This window comes from Apus apus, chromosome 1 (assembly GCF_020740795.1).
Source record: "Apus apus isolate bApuApu2 chromosome 1, bApuApu2.pri.cur, whole genome shotgun sequence".
NCBI lineage: Eukaryota > Metazoa > Chordata > Aves > Apodiformes > Apodidae > Apus > Apus apus.
This window is the reverse complement of record NC_067282.1, coordinates 67,296,858-67,318,631: the sequence shown is the minus strand read 5'-3', so window position 1 is coordinate 67,318,631 and position 21,774 is coordinate 67,296,858. Positions and strand designations below refer to the sequence as shown.

The following is a 21,774-nucleotide window of genomic DNA, read 5'->3' as shown; positions in this document are numbered from 1 at the left end:
GGTTTTTTGTGGGTGCTTTTTGGTGGGGTGTGTGTGCTTGTTCGTGGTTTGGTTTTTGGTGGTGTGTGGGGTTTGTTCGTTGGTTGTTTTTTGGGGGGGGGTTTGTGTTGATGGTTGGACTCAGTGATCTCAGAAGTCCTTTCCAACCATGACGATTCTGTGATTCTGTGAGCTTGTGATCCAAAAGATCCTGCTCACTCCTAAAAATCCTCTGGGGTGGACTGCTGTAAATTATTATCAGCACTTAGGACTGCTACTGAACCAAGTGTGAGTGAAGGACATAGCTACGCTGGAAACTACTGAGACAGAGAGAGGTGTTAATGGCTTCTAGGAATTTGGCCAAGAGAGCAAACAGCATTGTTGATCTGTGGTTGTTAAACAAAATTATTAAGACCCTGAGGTTATCTGCTGCAATGCCTCCTGTGCACAGTGCTGGATTCAGATTAGAAGGGTTTACTTGGCTCTCAGACTTGCCCCACTTCTATGTGACCCATGTGCTGGAGAGAGCTATTGAATCCCAGATCCATTTGTGCTGGTGACAGGCTCCAGGTGTGGTGACCTGGAAGATGCATAGGCTGGGCAAGTAGCACCCACCCTACACACCTGCCTTCTGCACATTCAGAGAACTGTGGCCCCTAAAAACTTTACCATCCACTTCAGCATGATGGTGGTCTCATTGATGGCATCTGTGAAGGTGATGTATGGCCCCGCCACAGGGCGCTCGTAGACTCGGTTGCTGTACCCAGACACCACGTATGGCCGAGATGCTGCACTGGGCTCGCTCTCTCCCAGGATGTTCAGTGCCCTGACACGGAATTTATAGGAAGTACCTAGGGGTAAAATGAGGAATAACAGAGTTACACCAAGATAGGAGTGTGAAGTCTTTCAAGACCTGACTGTGGAGAGAGGCTACTTCTTCTCCAGAAGGCAGACAGCCTACAGAGTGGTTTTGATCAAAGTACCAATACTGAATAGCCAGATTTCAGCCATGTGCTAGATGGAACCTGCGTTTATTTGCCTTGCCCAGTTCCCGTCTGGATAGTCTAGAGGTCAGGTGGCAGTTCTGGAAGGTGTGTAGGTGGGTTCAGGGATGCCTGAAAGGACGTCCCAACCTGAAAGCAGGCATGGCAAAATGTCCTTCCTCTACTACATGGAAATTAGCTACATCAACATCAGTTAAAAGCTCAAAGCCTAAGTAATTTTTACCCAAAAATATTTTTTCTAGTCTTTCAGTTGGAGTAGATATGTTACTTCTATAAGCTGTCCAGCTCAGTGCCTTTTCTCATGTGAAGCACATCAGGAATTGTGTGTCCATCTGTCTTGCCTCTGGCTACGGAAAGTTCCGTCCTGTCTAGTAAATGGCAAAACCAAATGCCTTTCGTAACTATATCCTGTAATATAGAAAAGCACGCGCAAGCCTCCCTGAGGGAGGTCAAACCTGTGCTGGTCTTTGCAGCTGGAAAAATCAGAGAAGCATCTGCAGCTTCTCCCCATGCACCCAAGGCTGGAGCTGGGAAGGCTTTGTTTTGCTTGCACATGCCAGGGCTAAGCATGACGTGACAGATGGCCAACCATCCTACAGGGACTGCACAGCTTTCCTACAGACCTCCAGGAAGCAGGGAGAACACCTGCCTACCTTTCTCCAGGCCTGGGATTTCCACAGAGAGGCGAGAGGGAGGAATGTCACTGGTGGCCAGGACCCAGTCTCCCAGCTTCTTCAACTTCTTATATTCCACACGGAAAGACTGGATTGGGAACCCTCCATTCCCACGGGGGATCCAGGTCACATATACAGATGTCTCTGATGCCATGGAGATGGTTGGACGGTCTGGTGCTTCTGGAGCTGGAACAGGCACAGAAAGGCATCAGGAAGTGAACCATATTCCTCTCACCCTGTCTGAAGGATCTTGTAGCTCAGAGGTCAGTGGGTGAAGGACTACCTGCATTGCACCCACCCACATGCTCTTCAAGTCCTGAACACTCTCTTCTTTCTGCCTCTTCATTAGAGCTGGCACCCCCAAATCCTCACTCTTTCAGAGTGAAACTTTCAGTTTGTGCCCTGCAAACACCTTTTATTCCTGCTTGCATCTTGCTCCTTTCCCAATCCCAATTCAAGTAGGGTGAGACAAGGGTTGGGGATTGTACACCTATCATGGGAGGGAGAGCAGTGAGAGCTGAAGATGCAGGGCTGGAGATAGAGCAAAGGGCCTGGCTGATGTGGAAGCAGTGAGCAGGGGGAGACTGACACTGGGGACAGAAAGGGGACAGACTAGTATAGGAGGCAAAACCAGGAGAGATTGAGAAGAAGAAGCTGAGAAGGAAATAATAGGTAAAAGTTCAGAACTGTAGAAATGTAATTTGATAGGAAAACAATGAAAAGATGTGAGGGAAAGAGATTAACTGAGCTTTGAAGATGAAAGAAAAGGTGTGATGAATGATGAATGCGTGTGGGGGACTGAAGGAGGGGACTTCACAGAAAGAGTAAGTATTGAAGGCAAGAACTTCACAGAAAGGATAATGGCACTGGTGATGACAGACACAAAGTGGGCAACAATGCATTAGATTAACTGTAAAGAAACTGTTTCTCCAGAGCAGCAAAATACCCAAATGGAGCATCCTACACCTCTCAAATGGGCACTAACTACCCCTTTGTCAGGACTCAGCTGAGATAGGACACCAGGACCAGAGACTCGGGTCCCCTTTCTCCCTCGGATTCCTGCAGCACCCACTGGTGCATGGTAGCTTTTTGGTTGTGTACACTGCACATTCTCAGACTCCATGGCAGGGCTTTCTGAATCCTCCATGTGAAACTCAGCAGGAGACAGAGTTTCTCTCAAATCTTTGCATTAATGGTGGGGACAGGCAGTGGGATCAGCCTGCTCTCCTCAGACCGCTTGCCAAGTGCAGTAGCAGGTTGCCTGAGAAGGACCTCTCCTTATCAGAAGCTATAGAACACCCATCAAGCTTTGCACAGTCTTGATTTACCCAGTGGAGACTTCAACCCCAGCCATGTCCTGGCCACTGGTACCACAAGAGATCCATTTCCCCTTGCCCTCCCTCCTTGCCCAGTTCAGGGAGGGCCTTACGGGACAGACGGCTGTTGTCAGACTGGTTACTGCTCTGAGTGCTTGTGCCGGGGTCATCCCTCTGGATTTGCTGTTCTTTGCTGGCAACAATCTCTGGTTTTGGACGCCGGCCTGTGCACAAGGGAGAGGTGGCATCAGTGACACAGAGACATGGCTCGGAGTTAATTTTCGCTGTCATCAGCAAAGAAAATATTCCCAGCCGCGATGCCGAAGTAAGTACTCTCTGGACTCAAATGGCACTAGGGGTTCCAAGTATTCAACTTGCAAGCAGGAACTAAAGCTAAAGGGACAGGTTTGTTAAACTGTTAGTAGGTCCCTCTCATTTTTAATTTTCTAAAACTTTTAATTGGTTTTCTTGAAATGTTGCTAGATTTCTGTCTGAGAACGTAGTAATTAGTACAAGATGGGGTCCTGAGGGGAGATGTGAGCATGCCCACCACCATAGGGAAGGTTGCTACAAAGGGAATGCCATTCCCCACTCTTGCTGGAGACAGGAAAAGCAGACAGGGGAACTTAGCATAGACATTTGGAACATCCTTTTAGTGGCAAAGACCGCTTGGCACCAAGCAGACTGTGTGGGAAGGCTTGGAATTTCCTTCAGTGCAGGACAAGCTTTAAAGAACAGATTAGACAAACACCTGTGGAGAACAACCCCCGCAGGCTGATCCTGTCTCCAGGCAGAGGATGGATTAAATGACCTCCTGACATTCCTGCCAGACCTATTTTCTACAGTTCTACAGGTGTCCAACTGAGACACCAAGGGAGGAAAGGACTTACTCCAACAAAGGCAGAGGGGAAGACCTGATTTTGCCCATCCCATTCCAATCCCACTCTTCACCTCCCCTTCTGACAGTCACTCTAAGCTGAAGGCAGATGGATTTCCAGAGTAGAAACAGCCCCTTTGTCCTAAGGCTGGTGTTTGTGCCTCAGGGTTGGACAGGATGCCTCAGAGGGGCCCTCCCATGACTCAGAGCAAAACACCCAGGGAAAGGTTTGACCTTTACCAGTCCGGAAGGTCACCATGGCCGTCTGTCCCTCGCCGGCACAGTTGTGAGCAGCCATCTCCACCTCGTAGAGGCTTCCGGGGTCCAGCCTGGTGAGGGTCAGGCGGTGCTGGGAGGCTGGGACATCCTTCACTGACCAGCTGTCCGAGGCGTTGGTGACCTGCTGAGAGACCAGCACAGGCATTGCAAAGCTGGGGCAGACTGGGCTTACTGCCTGCACTGAGCTCAGAAACCTTCAGGACAGGCTGTCGATTAATCAGGGCTACCTTCCCTGCCCAGAGGCCAGTTCCCTGCCTGCAAAGGATGGAGATCAGCCTGATTTTGCAAAGTTGAGGGACTGAGGTATAAGCAGGACAATTCTCCCAGTACTGAGCTGTTTTCATGACCCCAGAGGCTCACTCAGCTATCTGATGCCACTGCTCCTCAGTGTGCTCTGGAGACAGAATGCCCACAAAGGGCTGCATTTATCAGAGGCTCAGGCTGCCTTAGGAGCCAAATCTCTCCTGCAGCCCAGCTGCTGAGCTGCTCATTTAGATGCTGACCATTTCCATGGCGTGAGGTACCCAGACACCACTTTGGTCACCTGGATCAAAATTATTTGACTAACAGCTTTTTGATGCAGTTTTATTCAGCCTCACCACTGGCACTTTCTGTCTGAAATGAGGAACCGTAACGTTTAAGCACAGTTTTCTGTGAGGAAGAGACCGTCTATGGCAGGGGCCCCCAAAAAGGCTTGGAAACAGTTCATTTTTCAGTGATGCCCCAATGCCCCATGTGGAGCAGGAGGGAAGGTGGAACCTTCCTCCTTCTCCCCAGCTGCAAGGATAATATTTTTGCAGGCAAACAGGCAGGACGCTGAAGTGACCCGATGCCGAAAGGAGCATTAGCAATGCAGGCAACGCAACAAAACGGAAATGCCAAGACTCTGCTGTATCATTCATCTTCTCCAAGCGTTTGACACTGACTGATTAATCCCTGCCTCGTTTTATTTTTATTCCTGAGCCTGTGGAGTTGTGAGGCCAGGGAGGGGAGCCCTAAAGACTGCTAATATCCAGGAAAGAAAAAGAAATTCTTAAGAAACAAAGATGCTGTGTGGCATCCGACTGCTTGCGGGCAATTTTAGGGGCAGCGTTAAGAGCAGGGAAAAAAGAGACATCCACAGATACTTTCCAGTGCAAATGTAAGCCTCCTGTCAGTAGCTTTTACTTTCCTTGTAGCCATCTTTCACACAAAGAGCCTTTTCTTTTGTTGCTGAATTGATTCCTTCCCTCTCCACACACAGGCTTTTCCAGTCAGAGATGTCAAAACCAGAACATTATATAACTTGATCCTAAGGATCTCCGATAGACGGAGACTCTTTCAAAACAAGTTTAAGGGTTATTGGGACTAATTCCTTTCCACACAATCCTTAAGCATCCCAAGAAAGAGTCTCCAGCTGAGAATTTGGACTACACTGAAAACATATTACTGCAAACTGCAGTGACCCATGGTGACCTCCACTGCCCTACAGCCCCGTCCAGGTGAAGCTCTGAAAAACAAATAAAATATGGACAAACTCCAGCCTGCAAGTCAAGATTGCACACAGAATTGGTAGTAGTTACATGATACACGATTGGGGGACAAATCTTTTCTTGGCAGACAACCAGAGCCAATAGTCTGGTGAGGCTTTTGGCATCTTTTGAGTTTTATTTAAGCTTGCCCTGTTGTGTTCTTGTGTTGGCATCTTCTGCCTTTGTTTTAAAGGGCTCTTTAAAGAGATGGTTAGCTGAAACCCTCAGCTTAAGTTTTATTTAGAAAGAAACCAGGGATGCATAGGGGTTATAACAACCAGTTATTATACCATATTTTCACAAAAGCACACAATTCCAGGAAAAGAGATAGATATATTCACATATAATTGAAAATGGTGCCTTGCAGTGGCTGGGAATCCAAAACATGCCAGATTTGGAACATACTCAAATCCCAAAGCAAAAGCCCCTGCCTACTCAAAGGAAATATAAGCAGCAAGCAGATAAATCCAATCCCCTTTTTTTCCTATTTATTCCCAACAAAATGAGAAGAGATACTCTGTGCTTCAAAAGCAGATTTTTTTTACTTCAACAATGCTTTGCTATTTAGCAAACGCCAGGCTACAGCTCTGCCTGCCCTCTGCCTGTGGTGCTGAGAAGCACCTCAGCAGGCAGGAGCCCCTGGGCTCAAGCAGGGCCCAGGAGTGCACCATGTGCTCACGCTGTGCCACCAGCCAAGAAATTTTGCTCAACAGTGCACTGCCTTTTAGCTTCCAGAATAAAACTGGTGGTTGAGGACCTTCCCAGAGGATTTAGCACAGCTATGCTGGCTCCCTGCCAGCTCCTCACAGTCACTGAGTGTGGCTGCTTCTGCACTGCTGAGCAGGGCAGCTACATGAAGCAAGAGAGAGAGGCTCTGCGTCCTGCAGCCTGAGCCTTCCAAGGCAGAGGTGTCCCCGCAGCTTGTGCCAAGACAAAAGCATTACAAAGCAAGTCACTGCACAATCTGCCCTCAGGACTTCCTACTTGTGGAAGCACACAACTGGGAATTGGGAGTGGAAGCTCTTCAGACTGAAAACACAAGTGTGTGCATACACCCTCTGCATGCTGAGGCAGACAAGCACACTGCTGTGGGCTCAGCAAACCTTGCAGCCTGCACTCATCACACCTCAACAGGCTGAGGATGCAGCTGAGGAGGTCCCACCAACTAGCATCACCAGTGAGTGATGGGTGCCCCTGTCCCAGTGCACCCACCCATAAGGTGTGAAAACGTGTGGTGAGGCCACCAGCCTGCCTGTGGAATGGCAGAGGAAAGATGGGAGCAGGGCAAACCAGCGATACCTTGCGATGCTTCACCACGTAATAGAGGATGGGGGCTCTACTGTCAGGCCGGGGTCTCCACACCAGATCATAGCTGTCCGTCTTGGATGTTCGGGGAGAACTGAGGATGATGGGGGCCTCAGCTGGAGCCACCAGCTCCCTGTTGGCTGTGCACTGTGGAGACACTGCCAGTGGTGTTGTCCCAGGCTTTGGCAGCCTGGCTTTATCCAGGGGCAGCTTTAAGACGCTGTCCCTGGAAGGTGTAGTTGGAGGCTGAGCTGACCCCAGCTGGGAATCTTGACCAGGGCTGAGTGTAGCTCCTGAAAGACAAAATGTTGAGAGTAAATGAGTGGTGCAGGCAGGGTAAATGTCTGTTCCAGTCTGCAGTGAAGGCAGAGCTACAAGGAGCCCCTTTAATCCTCTCAGAAAACCAGAACTATAAACCCACTGCAGCACAAGTATCAGATCCCAGAAGGTGCTGCCTGCTGTGTCACTCAAAAAGCTGTTTCAGACGAGCTCTCCTTCTTCTGGTGTAAACCTAACATGCCTCGATGGGGCCTCTCCCAGAGCATGCCTTGGCCTCAAGGGGATTCCTCCCTCTCCGAATCTCCTTTTACCATGGATAAGCTTAGCAGGGTCCAAGGAAGCAGGTGGCACTTCTCTTACCCAAGGTTAATCTACTCACATCAATGTTTACGCTCTCAGTGCAAGCTCAGAGGCAGAAAGCTGAGTAAGCCATGGAGTAAGGCACTACACCCAGATGTCATTTGCCTCTTGTGTAGACCTAACTCAAGGACGCACACATGGCACTGCACTTAAGAGGGAAGACTGCTGCCATCTGTTCCTACGGGGAGGTACAGAGATCCCAGTCAAGAAAGCACCCCGAGTGTAGAGTGAAACAGAGGGAAGAGGAAGGGCAGCTCAAACACAAGCAGGAGGGTTAGACACCAACTTTCTTCTCCTGCTATCCCCGCTCCTTCCCCATGCAGTAAGCTTTGGGATTGAATAGTTAGAGGTTTCGACACAGTGACTTACCCGGCTGGGCTGTCCTCAGCTGCACCATGGCTTGTGCGCTGCCCACCTCGTTCTCCGCCATGCACTGGTAGATGCCATCATCCTCGGGCCCCACGCTGACCAGCCGCAGCGCCCGGCGGGACAGCCGCAGCCGGTGGCTGGCGGAGAGGGGGACGGCGTTGCGCAGCCACACCACCGAGGGCTGGGGGTTCCCTCGCACCTCGCAGGTGAACTTGGCGCTCTGGCCCCAGGGAATGATCTGCTGGGACAGCTCCATCGTGACCTCTGGGGGCTCTGCGTGGGGAAACAACACAGCTGCTGAGTGCCACTTGGCAGGGAGCACAGCGCGGTCTGGCCTTAGCACTTTCCCCTCTGGGACCAGGGCAGAGCAATGGATCCTCACCTCCCTGCACCCCATTCCTATCCCCTTTGTGAGGGCCTGCAGGAGTGCTTCATTGCACCTTCCTTTCAGCATCCATTTGAACTGCAAGGAGAGGCAGCCCAAGGCCAGCTGCCCCTCTCACATAACAACAGCCACCTACAGGTCCCATTTTTCTGAGGTGAAACACTACACTGTGAAGAATGTGCTTGTGCTAAACCACCACATTACCACCTGGATGAAATGCGATTCAACCAAACACAGGCTTAGCCTCCCTAATGCTTGTGAGAAGGGAAAGGATGCACTAGTAATTATTAGGTAGTAATAGGTAGCAATTATTAGGTAGTAATACCCAAGATGTAGTACTCCTTATGTTTTCCACCCCACAGAGAGCTTCCCTACAGAGCAGAGCAAAACTGAAGTCACTAGGATGTCTTGCCAATGTCAACTATGTCTAGGAAGCAGCCAGTCCTCTTCCTAGAGAGCATCAGAACAAACCCAGTGCCACAAATGACAAGAGCTTCCCGAGGGGAAGGGAGGATCCACCATTTGCAGCTCATGGTGGCAGCAGGAAGGAGGAACTACAACCCTCAAAGAAGAAATCATCCCATCTCCTAGAAACTGGAACCACAAGCAGGGGTCTGCCTTATGTTGCGGTTTGTCCAGGGATAAAAAGAGTACAGCAGCACTAGTATTTTCCCCCAAAAGCAGTGGATAAAGTCCAAGGCCTTCCTGAAACTACAGCTACAGCAGCACTCACCGAACACCTGCACGTTGTAGAAGATGAAAGCGGCTCCAGCCTCCCCAACCCCGTTGTCAGCCATGCAGCTGTAGGTCCCTGAGTCTTCCTCACTCGTGGGGTCAATCAGAAGGTTGCTGAGCAGGAAGCGTGTCTTGTTGTAGGCAGCGACACTGGAGCCATCCTTGGCCCAGGTGACCCGGGGTGGGGGGATCCCGCTGGCCACACATTCCAGGATAAGGCTTTGGCCCTTGGTGACAATGATGGTCTGAGCTTCAGGGGGGTAGATTATCCGGGCTGCCTCTGCTGTGGAGCCTGGTGAGGAGAAGAGGAGGAAGGAGGTGGGTGGGAAGGAAGGCAGGTGGTGGGAAAGCACTCTGCAGAGTGCAGGTAGGGCAATGGTAGGTCTAGTGCCCTGCTCCCCTGCGCTGGGATGGATAAGGCAAGGCAGGCCCAGAGGGACATTCATCAAGGGATGCATGCACACAGCAAGCGGTCTTGCTGAAGGGCTAAGGGCCTTTGCTTGCCCATCACCAAGAACAAGTGCAACCCCAGTGCTGGACACACATACCCCAGGAGCAGATCCTGGGGCCTTCTGCTGCTGGAAAGGTGTCTCCCCAGCAACCGATAATGTTGGTCACAGAGAAGAAGAGCTGCGATAGTACTGGCACGTGCTACCAGGGCTGGCAGCACTATGGAGAAGGGGTGCAGTGAAGGGAGAGAGGCTTACGTCTCACACGGAGCCTCTCACTGGAGACCGAGGTTTTCACCTCCTGTGTTACGGGGTTGTAGGCAGCACATTTGTAAGTCCCTTCATCCTCTTGGCTGGCATTGACAATCTGAAGGTTCCCGGATGGCATGATAAGGTAATTGTCTACAGAGAGAGAAGAGGAGGTGGCATGTGGTCACAAGACATGCTCCCACCCAGACTCCTGGAAGACATGCAGTGCCCTGAACAAAAGGTGGTCAAGTGGGAAGGGAAAAAACAATGTGATTGCAGTGACAGCACTAAAATGACCCCTTTTGGTTCAAATATCAGGGGGTACAATGATGGAAAAAACAGAGCCTCAGGTCACAGGTACATGCAGCAGATGGAGTGAAGCTGCAAAATTCAGATCAAAATTTTAAAAATTTCCCCAAATTCAGTCACCTTCATCCAGGCTGGGTTATAAGAATGCTTCACAGACTCATGGAGACACCCAGTAAAGACTGATGTCACCTACTTCTGCTTCCTTTCACCTTTACCACAACCTGGTGTTACATGTGTATCCCCAGTCCCAGACAGCAGGGACATCAGGGAGACTTGGCAGACACCCTAAACTAACCTCTACTCAGACCAGCAGTGAAGGGACAACATGGAGGCAGCAGGCAGGGAAAGCTACTGCTGGTAGGAAAGGGTAAAACTGAGGGTCCCGGGAGGGCACCCAGCGGAACAGACCCCCTGTGGCACTCACCTCGGGAGGCCTCTAGCCACTCCTGCTTCACACTGTAGCGGACCTGAGCCTTGGGGTGACTTTCAGGCAGGTCGCAGGCAATCACAGCCGTGTTCCCTTCATCCACCTCTATCACGTGCTGGCCGTCAAACTTGAAATCTTTGAGATCTGCAGAAAGTGCAAATGACAGGTCATCTCAGTGGCTGGCTCAGCATGCCAGCCTCAGCTCATCCTTTCCCTGTGGGCCTGGGGCTGTTTCCCTGCAGTACCAGCAGAGGACCGCTTCCCTCCTTCTCCTTCCTACAAAATGGATTACTTAAAACACAGCTTCTGGAGAAACCGCCTGCTCCATAGCTGAGAAACTGGGTGCGAAAAATCCTGGCCCGAGAGTGAAAAATGAGCCAACTTACTGCAGCACTGAAGGGCGGCCAAAAACGGTCCTTCTGCCGCCTGCTATTTCAAACACGGCTGCTGTCCTGCTACTGAGAAGCTGACTTTGTAGCCATAACTCAGGGAACCCAGCCTGCTTCAAGGGTGTACAGATCCCAGGTGGCAGAGCAGGAGGTGTGTGAGCACTGGATGCTCCCAGAGCTGTCCTGAACTCCTCCAGCACTTGAGCAATCGGCATCTCTGCTCTGGGCACTCTTGCTCTTGTCAAATCTCACAACTGAAGGCTGCTTAACTACAAGGCTTTGCATGTGCCCAAGCAGTGCCCACACTCCATTTCAAAGAACAGGGACTTGCAAGGAAAATTGTCTCCTCCTCTACACGGCACAGCTGCACCCGCCCTAAAGCAGCTGTGAAAACTGCCCCATCCCAGCACGTGTCCCTCTGTGAGGCTGTGATGGGGAGTTGCTCCCCCAGCAGGGCCAATGTGGGCAGCAGGACTGGCAGCCCCGGCGCAGGGGAAAGGGGTGGTTTATTTTCCCTTTTTTTCAAAGCAGGAGCAGAGGACTGTGATGAAACCTGGCAGATCAGAGCAGGGAACATGTCAGCCTGGCCCCACCAAGCATCCTGGAGATGAAACCAGTCCCTGCTCTCCCTGGGCATGATGGCAAATCTTGCTGGGGTGCTGCAAACCTGAAGTTTGTCTCGGTCAGTCTGTGCCGGGAGGGAGAGGGTTTTGTGCCAGCAAAAAAGTCCTGCACATGCATTTTTACAGCCCCGTGCACCAGTCCAGGCAACCACTACTGACAACTGCACATCCTGTGGTCGGTCACAAGTCACGTTGCCACATCAAGGCTCAAGCCAGCCCATCCTCCCGGGCACCCAGGACCGTCTCCTGAGAGGCACACCGCTAAACCCGGACAAGACCACAATCCCTTTTCAAAACCCAAGGCTGAGGCAGCGCACCGCACCCGTCGCCACGGCACGGCGAGGCCACGCACTGTCAACAGCTCCCTCATCCCTCAAAACCCATCCCAGGACGTGGCACTCGTGACCTCGGGCAGTTTGGAGAGCTGGGGGGAAGCAGGAGGGCTGGCAGTGGGCGGACGGCAGGCAGCCTCCCTTGGCAGCCCCGGTCGGCAGAAAAATGTGTTTTTGTTCTCTGAGAAAAGCAGCAGCGCTCCAAGAGCAAAAGACAACTCTGGCTCCAAGCTTCTCCCACCCACAGTCATGGAAAAGTGACATGAAATTTCTCAAGCAGACTTTCTGATTAAAGCAAGATCCTTTATGGAGTTTAAATAAAAACCAGCTCTCTTGGCAAGGCGGCAAGAAAGCCTCCCCGAGTGCGGCGTGGAGGGGCTGCCGGGCGGCTGCCGGGGGAGCCAGTGTTCCCGGGCCCAGATCTGAAGGAAGGGGAGGAGGTTGAAAAGAAAAGGGGAGGTTTTGCAATGTCATAAAAATGATTTGCAGCGAACATGCTTAATACTTCTGGAATTTCTTGGCATTGTTCAATTAAAAAAAAAAAAAATAAATAAAAAGAAGGAATACGGGTGAACTTCAGAAATGTGATTAATCCTTTCAGACAGGCTGAGGAGGGGAGCCATGTTTCCACTGGGTATTAAACCCAGATGAAGGTTAACTCTTAACTTGTGAAAAGCTGGCAGTGCCTCCTGCTCCTCTGACAACGAAAGTTACTGCTGGGGAGGGGAAGGGTGCGGGATATTTTTCTCCTCTTTGCTTTTTATATTTGATCAAGGAATAAAATAGTAAAAGCCACAGAAATGGAAAGAGGTGGAGAAGAGGCAAGAGCCCAGTGTGCCTGCCCACATCATGCATATTTCTCCGATCAACAAAATATAAACGAGCATCAGGAAAATTAATGTGCGCCTTGGTGGTCTGGATTCATCACAGCGAAATTAAGATTTCAGAGCCAAGGCACAGGCTTCAGCAATGCTGGTAGGGATCTGCACACACACACATACAAGACCCCGAAGAGGGGAAGGGGCCCAGAAACCCAGGGGAAGAGCAGACTCACAGCAGAGCCCACCAGGGAGCACAACACTCTTGGAGATGGAAAATTATCTTCCTGTGCTGGGGGACCCCTGGGATGACCTTGAGCTCAGCAGACATGGGGGTCCCTCACAGCAGCTCAGCTCACTGCTCTCACAGCTGTGAGTGCTGCAGCCTCACAGAAGGGAGTGGGACCCTCGGCTCTTCCTGCCTTCCTCTCCCAGCCCTGCCACAGGGGACAAAGGGCAAGGCTGTGGAAGGGCAGGGAAAGAACAGAGGAAAGGGATCCTGGGGTGGCTGGGGGAGCAAGAATTGTGTGCTGCCAGAAAAGTGGAGGGAAAACAGCAGGGGAGAGGGGAAAAACGTCAAGTGGGCACTGGGACAAGCTATTTTCCAATACGCAAGTGTACAAGCATCCTGCCAAACTACTCCCCTAAATTCCTGCTCCCCCACAGTGAACAAGACTGTTTTATTTTACCAGTGGGTTTTGGCTACGGGCGGTCTCAACCACCCTGCTCCCAGCTGGTACAGGCACATACAGCCGCCCATGAACTGCTGGAGCTGGCAGGGGGTGGTGGGGGCATCACTGGCCCCATGGGGGGGGCACCCCCCATGCGTGGGACAAGCCCCCATTCACACACCCCTTTGTGCTTGGCCCCAGGATGGCAAAACAGGCTGCTGTGTTGGGCTAGGAGACAGTTTCACCCTGGGGGCTTCAAATGAGCCCCCCCTGAGATGAGGGGAGCCCCACATGCCTCCCCCCACCAGGCAGTGCAGGGAGGGGTAGAGGAGGGTCAGCACGGGGAGGGATGCAATGCTCACCCCTTCGGCTGCCCGGCCAGCAGCCTCGGTGTCCCATGTCTAACATGCAATTTGCACCCTGGGTCTAACTCCCACTGCAGCTGGGAGAAACCACATCCCCTCTCCACTGGCTGGGTTTTCCTTTTCATATGGCAGCACCCAACGTGCCAGCCCATGTCCTTGTCCTTAAAAGACACGCTTGGAACAGCAAGTCTTCATCCACCAGCCACAGGCTGGGAGGTGCTGCAGACGGACAGCCAGAGCACTGCCAGTTCCAGCCACGCCAGGATTTAACAGGGCTTATTTTATTTTATTTTTAATATCCCCTCCTCTTTTTCATTTTTTTGTTCAGAAGGGAGCACAACCAAAGACTAGTGCTTGTGTCCATCTGCGCCCTGCTCCGAGGCGAGATGGGGTAAGCCAGGGCACGGGGAGGGTCAGCCCTGCAGCAAGCTCTGCTGCTGTCATCGGGGAGGGAAACCAGCTGAATCCCAGGGCCAGGGGCCAAGCAACAAGGCAGGCGAGACAGACTGGATTAAATGAATGGGAGACCATAAATTACTGTGGAGAAGCAGCACTAAATAAAATGCTGGCCCTCAAGGTGAAAATCCTCTCCACTGTCGGAAGGGTGAGGGAGGAAAGAGAGGGACCCCAAGAAAGGGAATAGGCAGGGATGGGGGTCCCCCAGCCTGGGGTCAGGCACCCTCCACTTCTCCCCCCTTCAGCTGTCAGAGCAGCCCAGGGTTACGGCTCTTGCTTCCTATCTGGTCAGTACGGCAAGAGCCTGGGGACCAGCTCTGTCCCCATCAGTCCCCTCCACCCAAAGGGGACAGGCGCAGCCCACCAGTCTTCTGCTTGTTCTTGCACTCCCAAGTGAATACCCCCTGCTGTGCCCCACTCCCCCACATTGCCCTGGGCCCGTTGCACAGACCTCGTGCCACAGCCCCACCAGCTCAAGCAACACCACCTGTGTTTTCCTTCTCTCCCCTCCTCACACCACCTCTGCCCCCAGGGCCAGAGCCCCCCGTGCATGCTCAGCAAATGCTTTTCCAACATGCTCTCACCCCCTTCTTTCCCTCCTGCCATTGCCTCCGGGGAGCCATCAGAGGAGAGGCCCAGGCAGAGGAAAATGAATGGGGCTGTCTTCAGAAAGCAGCTGCAAATTCCTGGGGGATGCCCAGCCTGACCCGGCGCAGGGTCACTACTCGTGAGTGCCGCAGGCTGAGGCCTGGCTTCCTCCACGTGCTGCTGCCAAGCCGAGGGTGGTGCCGGTGGAGGGCCATGGGGCAACCAGCCTCCCTTGGCCCACAGCGACCCCGGGAGAAAGGAGCCCTGCACTCCTCTCGTCCCTGGCTTAGGGGGATACACTGGAACAGGTGGAGTCCCTTTGCCGCACCCCCCATCTAGTTTTGTTTTGTTTTGTCTCTCAGTGTCACAGCTGCCCAGGTGAGGCTTGCTGTGGTGCTCACTGCACTGATTTTTCACCCATGTGGCTGAACGCTGGGAGTTGCACAGCTTTCTGCCCACCAGCTTTGCTCCAGCCCTGCACTTCAGCTGCTCCCGTGAGCTCCAACAAGGGTTCTCGACCTTCTGAGCCTTTTGCTGCTGCAAGACCAGCCCATAGCACCATGTTTGTGTCCTGGGTGGATTTATCCAGCCCTGCCAGAACTCACACTGCAGCCAGACCATTTTCATGTAGCACCTCCACCCAGGATTGGGGCTGGAGCAGGGCTTCTGGCATGATGAAAAATTTGCCACCTGAAATCAGGCAGGAAAAATAGTTTTTCTTAGCGCTCTCAGTCACATGAAGGCTTAGGGCTGGGCTTGGAAAAACAGGGATACCCCTTCCCCATCTGTTCAAGTTGTCCCAGACTCCAGCCCATCACCGCTGGCAGAAGGGCTGCCGTGGGGCCATGTGGATCTAGCACAGCATGCCAGGCGAGCAGTGATCAGCAGGAATCTGTCTACACTGATGTGACACAGACTGCCAATGTTTGTGTGGGATCATAGAACACCGGGTCATCTCTAGCTGGACTCAGATGTGCCCAAGTAATGCCTGAAGTGCTTCTCTTTTTGTTGCTTTAAGAAATCTTTGCCTTTCTGCAAATCCCTCCTCCCTCAACCCCTCGGCTATACAATAACTATTTAATCTCTGCTGGAGGAATTAAAGCCTAGTTTCAACCAGCCCTTGGAGCCTGGGAGAGCAGAGACGGACTCAGCATCACTGTGGCACAGGTAGGAGAAGGAGGTATCGGTCCCAAGGCTACGCTGTGGCTGCCAGCATGGGAGTGATGTTTATCTGTTTGCTGACTGTCAGCAAAGCAGCAGGCCCTGAGGGACCCAGCATGCACAGCCTGAGGCACTGGGAGGGTGTTTCCTCCAAAGAAGGAGGAGAGAAAGGAATGGAAATAGACTAAAAGTTTGCCAGATGTTGTTACCTACATCCCTAGAAACCTAACAAGACACTTTCCAATTACTCCAGATCCATTTCCAAACTAAATCTAAACCTTGAAAATATTTCCACATCTCTCCCCTGCTGCTTTCATTCATGATCAAGTTTCACTGTCCCCCCAGCCCCAAAACTAATTTTTGGATGAGGCTAAGACTTTCAGAGTGTTTTCTTTCAGCCCAGCAGATGATCTGGAAGAGATGTATCAACTGCAATGCCTAACTGCCATGGGCTTCCCTCTCCACCCCAGGGCCAAGATCCCTACAGAATCAGCACAGAGCAAGGCCCTGTAGAGGAGGTCTGGGGCAGGAGTGAGAGCCTGTGGCACGTCTGCTACCATGGCTTTCAAACTCAGTCCCACCACAAATCAATGCCCCCTGTTATTTCAGACCACAGCAAAGCCGATGTTGCAAGCAGCCTCCAGCTTACAGCTGGTTTTCCTCCTACACCTTCAGCCCAATGTTCTTCTGGGTTGCTCTCTCTCTCTCTTCACTCATTGACTGTCAAGACCTCCCCACCTGGAGGCTCTCACCAAAAGCAGGGGACATAACGTCTGTCACCCACAGCGCCTCTCAAGGACAAGGTGCCTGTGTAGCACAGGGGTGCTCCATGGTGGATTAGTTGCTTGTTTGTCCCATCTCTGGCTCCAGTTTGGTGAGCTCCATTGAGTAGCTCACAAAACAGCAGTAGTGCCTTTGCTATGGCAGGGATGGCAGGCAAGTTCCCCTGTTTTGCACCCCCATCCCCACTTGCACTCTGGTAGCTGAAGGTGCTCTGTCTCCTGGAGTGGGCTATTTAGATGTGGGCTCTGACTTATCCTGAGGGACATGGTGGGACCTTCTGGTGCTCTAGGACCTGTCTCCCCTCCATCACTGATGCTAGACTAAAGCAGATAGATAGATAGATAGATCACACAGTCATGCTTTGTCCCAGGAGACAGAGCTGGTGGTGGTTGGTTGGGGTGAGGGTTAAAAAAGAAAAGGGAATCAGTCCAAGAAGCAACTGATCAGGCTCAGGAGCTGTGCACACCCTGCTCTCCTAAACACAAACCATGCCCTTAGTAATCCCATCCACCTCTCCCTTCCTCTCCTTCCCTCTATTGGGCCACCAGCACACACAGCCCCCTTTCTGCTCTGGAATGTGTTCTCCGAAACTTAATCTCAGCATGAAGCTCAGGCCAAATCCCCAGACAGATTCGGCCCCGTGACAACCCCCTCCCACCCTGCTTCAGAGCTCAGCAACTCACCCCTTGCTTTCCCTTGTCTCCTCCTCCCACCCAGCCTGGCCTAAACATTTCATTCCTGATTAATGTATCAGTGACAAGCCAATAGCTCTTGGCTTTCAAGCAAAGCCAGCCCCCACTTTGCACAAACATCTTCACTTCTTCATCTTAAGACTTAGCCTGAAACTCCCCCTTGCTGGGAAGACAAAGCCCTTTCCACACCCAGGGCTGTCACTGCCAGGGGATGATGGTCTCCTGTGCATGCACTTGCTCCATTAAAAACTGCACAAGGTCTCTGAGAAGATCAGACTCTCCACTGACTAAACAAGAGTGTTCCACACAGAGCCCCTCCATCCCCAAGCAGGCGTGGGCTGCCTTTTCTCAGATGGATCCAAATACAGCACTTTCTCACATTTGAGCATAACATCTGACCACAACCAGGCACCCGTAAGAGAAGTTCTCCACTCAAAGACCACCACCCCCCACCCCGTCTCTTTGGTCTGTCTCCAATGCCAGAGGGCAGCACTGAGGAGCACATAAGCACAGAGACAGGAGCAAAGTCCCTCACTCAGAGCCGTGGCTCAGAAACAAGGTGACTCTTCGCTGCCATGCCACTGCAACCTCGCAGGAACAGGACAAAGCCCTGGAAAGGGGGAGCACACCTCCCCTGGACCACAGCAGTGGTGATGAATACAGCCTGAAGCCACTTAAAGACAAAAACCTCATTACGAGTGCTTTTAGGTACTCTGCTCTCCTGTATCCGCCACCTGGTGATTTCTGCACCTGCTTTACCAAAAGAGGACAGCACAGCCTCTGCCTTCAACACCTCCATGCAACCATTCTCCCACCATCTCCTCCCTCATCTTGCATTTTGGCAAGGTATCTTCCCAGTGGTGCACAGAGGACCGGCAGCCACTTAAAGCAGGTGCTCAGGGGCATCTCCTCACCACAACCAGACCAGACTTTCCTTACTGTGAGACTGGGGGCTGAAACTTTGGTTATGATGAGCCCAGGGGCAACAAAGAAGTACAAGACACTCACTGACCCAGCGCTGGCAACAGCCCCACCACAGCCTAAGTAGTGGTTTGGCAATCATCAGCACCAGCAGGTACGTTTTGGTAACCTCCATCAAGAAGTCAGCAACCAGAGGAGGCAGCACGACAGCCAGGGAACCCACAACGCACACAAACCCCATCGCTCAAGCGTTTCCTGCTCTTTGTGGTCTTGCACAGAACTGTCACTGCAGGACAGGTCTGCAGCCCACCCACCACACAGGATGACTGCTTGGGTCATGGCTGGGCCACAACATGACAGCCAGTCCACCATCAAAAATGCAACGAAGTGGGCTAAGCCAAAGGAGACTTCCCTTGATCGCAGCCTGGACAAGCGAGTGTGGATGAGCTCCTCAAGAGGCATGAGAGAAGGCACGAGCAATGCAGGGGGTAGCAGAGGACTAAAGTTACTCACTAGCTAATGTGACCACTGCAGGGACACTGGCAATGACTCCTTCAGGCACACGAGCAATGCACTGGTATCGCCCCACCGTGTGGTTGTTGAGAGCCATGATGACAAGCTTCCCTCGCTCAATGTGGATACCCAGCACCTCGTCTGATCCAGCCAGCTCCTTCCCGTTCAGTCTCCAGGTGAGGTTCACTCTAGGGGGGTCCACCACACACCCCAGGCTGACTGGGCCCCCAAGCTTTTGGACAATGGAGGCAGGCTGCACTGTCACCTGCAGAGATTCACCTGCACAGAGGCAAAAAATGGGAACAGGAAAGCTTTGTGAGACTCATGAGAAGAAAGGACTGAGGAAAAAACTGCAGTGCTGGCACCTTTTGCATTCCCCATTACTTCTGCTTGTGCTTCACCTTCCCCTTTGTTCCCCAGACACCCACCCTCGTGTTCCGAGATGCACACCAGTCCCATTTCTCCTTGGCACCACTAGGCAGAGATTTCCAACTCTGACTGTATCCCCCTCTCCTCTGGAATAGTGTCTGAACTTAGAACTTTGGTCAAGGCTACTGAGGAAGTAGCAGGGAGAGAAAACCACTTTGTGCTTGAGGCATGGCTACACTAACAGGATCAAGGCAAAACATAAACAAAATGAAACAAATGGATAAGAGCAGACACTCACTCAGTCTGGCCAAGCAGCTAGCAGCTGCAAGGATGAGGCAAGGGATGGGGGACATGGGTCTCTTCTTTCCTCGTGTCATTGCCATCCCATGCGGTGTGTCCTGGGGCAGAGGTGCCCAGGAAAGGGTCCCATAAGCTGCCTCAGGGGATGCAGTGGAGATGCAGCAGTGGATTCCTGTGGATGACAAGAGACAGGATGGATGAAACCCTCAGACTTCCCCCTGCTTTCCAGCCCCACCTGGCTTCTTTACCAACATCCCTAAACTCCCACAAATTCACCGAGCCAGTGGCCTGAGCAGGCTACAGACACTGATGCAAGCACTCCTGTTATCCAGCCTCTCCTCCAAGCATGGTCCTGAGTCTCCCAAGACATCCCATCCTCAGCCCTTGGTACAAATCTACATGTGTGCACACACGACATACAGTCACTCCCCTTCCCCATTTCAGATTTGATGCAGTGAATGTCTGTACTGTGCCAGCAATGCACACCAGGAAATTTTCAGGAGTAAAATACAAACATTTCCCACAAAGTATCACCAGAGATATCTGCCAAGTGTTGCTGTCACTTCTTGGCTGTGTCTGGAATATATTCTAGCTTGAAAACAAAAGTAAATGACCAGATACAAGTCCCAAGCTATACGGAAACAGGTTTCCCACTGTTTCAGAGTCTCTTCCTGAGGCACTGGCCATGTTGCCACTGTGCACACCGATGCTTCAATCCAGATGGGACTCCTTAGGATGTTTCTCAGGGCATTTCTGTAAGAAATTGTCCTGAAGTGGAGGGGACATTTTTTCAGGAGAAAAGAAATGCCCAGTTCTAAATTTGTTTAAATTCAGTGCAGTGAGTTGAGCACCAATTACCTTAATTTGACATAATACATCTTTATTTGAAATTAAGAGACCAAATCTACTGAAAGATTTCAGATTAACTGTTCTGTCTGAAACTCACTGCCTCTTTTGACCATGTCCAGACAAAACACCAGGTTTGTATTTTAAGGCATTAACAATCTCCAAAAAAAACTTGAAACCCAAGGCCACCTGTCACAACCCAGATTGCTATGAAGAGCTGCACATTGCAGCAGCTGTTTTGGAGAGACTGTCATGAACGAATGCTAAAGCAAACAAGGCAGGTCAAGGGGATTAAAGATCTAAGTGGCTGCACCAAGAGACACCTCAGATGTCAGACTGAATTCAGCTTCAAGCAAGAGCAAAGGGCTGAGGTAAAAAAAAGAGACCTCTCCACAGACACTGTAAAGCAGCTACAGGATTTTGAGCTCCCTCCAGCTGCAGCACCAAGAAGACAACCTGTGAGTCTCAGAAAGTGATTCAGAATTGCTCCTGTGGCATGTCCACATTGGCAGGGGAGAAGTCAAAAACCAAACCAACCATAGCAGTCAGCCCAAACAGCAGTTATATTGTTTGCTCCCCCTGCAGATACACAATTAACCATAACCACCATCCCCAATGGCACCTGGACTCTGCAGAGTATTTCCTACTTCCACCATGGTCACTGATCAAGCCATCACCTGTTTGACTATGTCCATTCCAAACCCAACTCAGTCAAAACGAGGGAACAAGTCCCTTCAAGCATAACCTCCAAAATTAAACCTTCTAGCTCCTGAAGTAAGGACTGCCACAGCCTCCTCAGGAGATGCTCAGTAAGTCATTCAAGGCAAGACTGATTACTGCTAGGAAGAAAGCACAGCATTTGGGGAAATACCACCAAGCTAATCTCAGATAACTTTGCTTGGCCTCTAGTGACAGCAAAGGTGTAAGAGCACACTGCAGGGTCAATATCCATGGCTGGCTACACTGAGGTCCACATCCCAACAGCAGGAATCCAGCTAGATAGCTTACATGCATCTCTGCCAGTGGGGCTGTCCCCTTCCCACACCACCCCCCAGAGAACTGCCTGGGGGAAAAGTAATGGAGGAGACATTCACATGAAGTTGTGAGGAGATAAGGAAAACTAAAAGCCACTTCTGAGCTGGCAATTTCAAAAGGAAATAATACCATGTGAAGTGACCTCCAGCTAGATCTTTGCAAGGCCAAAAAGAGCATCCTTACATGGCACTTTGCAGGCTGATGTGTGCTCACTTGGCCAGCCTGTCCAGAGGGCTCAAGGCAAGGCAGCTGTGTCCGAGGAGTTATGCAGCCATGGTTAGTGTGGCCATGAACTCAAGACCATGAGCCCAAGGTAACAAGCCCTGCTGAGAGGTAGGGTAAATTAGACCAAGCCTGACATGGCTTATCTGGCTTCTGAGTGGCCAGATGGACAAAGCTTGGCCA

The 21,774-nt window shown here is 51.6% G+C and overlaps 1 protein-coding gene across 1 annotated transcript in view; it reads right to left on the bottom strand.

The window, feature by feature from the left end:
- BOC (BOC cell adhesion associated, oncogene regulated) overlaps positions 1–21,774 on the bottom strand; it is a 57,783-nt gene that overhangs the window by 4,953 nt on the left and 31,056 nt on the right. Inside the window, exons 3-13 of the mRNA XM_051607968.1 lie at positions 19,487–19,660; positions 18,820–19,098; positions 10,505–10,651; positions 9,781–9,924; positions 9,072–9,365; positions 7,954–8,226; positions 6,940–7,238; positions 4,091–4,253; positions 3,087–3,197; positions 1,637–1,843; positions 649–830 (exon numbers count right to left, since the gene is read on the bottom strand). Coding sequence (XP_051463928.1) covers positions 649–830; positions 1,637–1,843; positions 3,087–3,197; positions 4,091–4,253; positions 6,940–7,238; positions 7,954–8,226; positions 9,072–9,365; positions 9,781–9,924; positions 10,505–10,651; positions 18,820–19,098; positions 19,487–19,571 — 2,184 coding nt within the window. The 5' untranslated portion in view covers positions 19,572–19,660. The remainder of the gene's footprint in view (positions 1–648; positions 831–1,636; positions 1,844–3,086; positions 3,198–4,090; positions 4,254–6,939; positions 7,239–7,953; positions 8,227–9,071; positions 9,366–9,780; positions 9,925–10,504; positions 10,652–18,819; positions 19,099–19,486; positions 19,661–21,774) is intronic.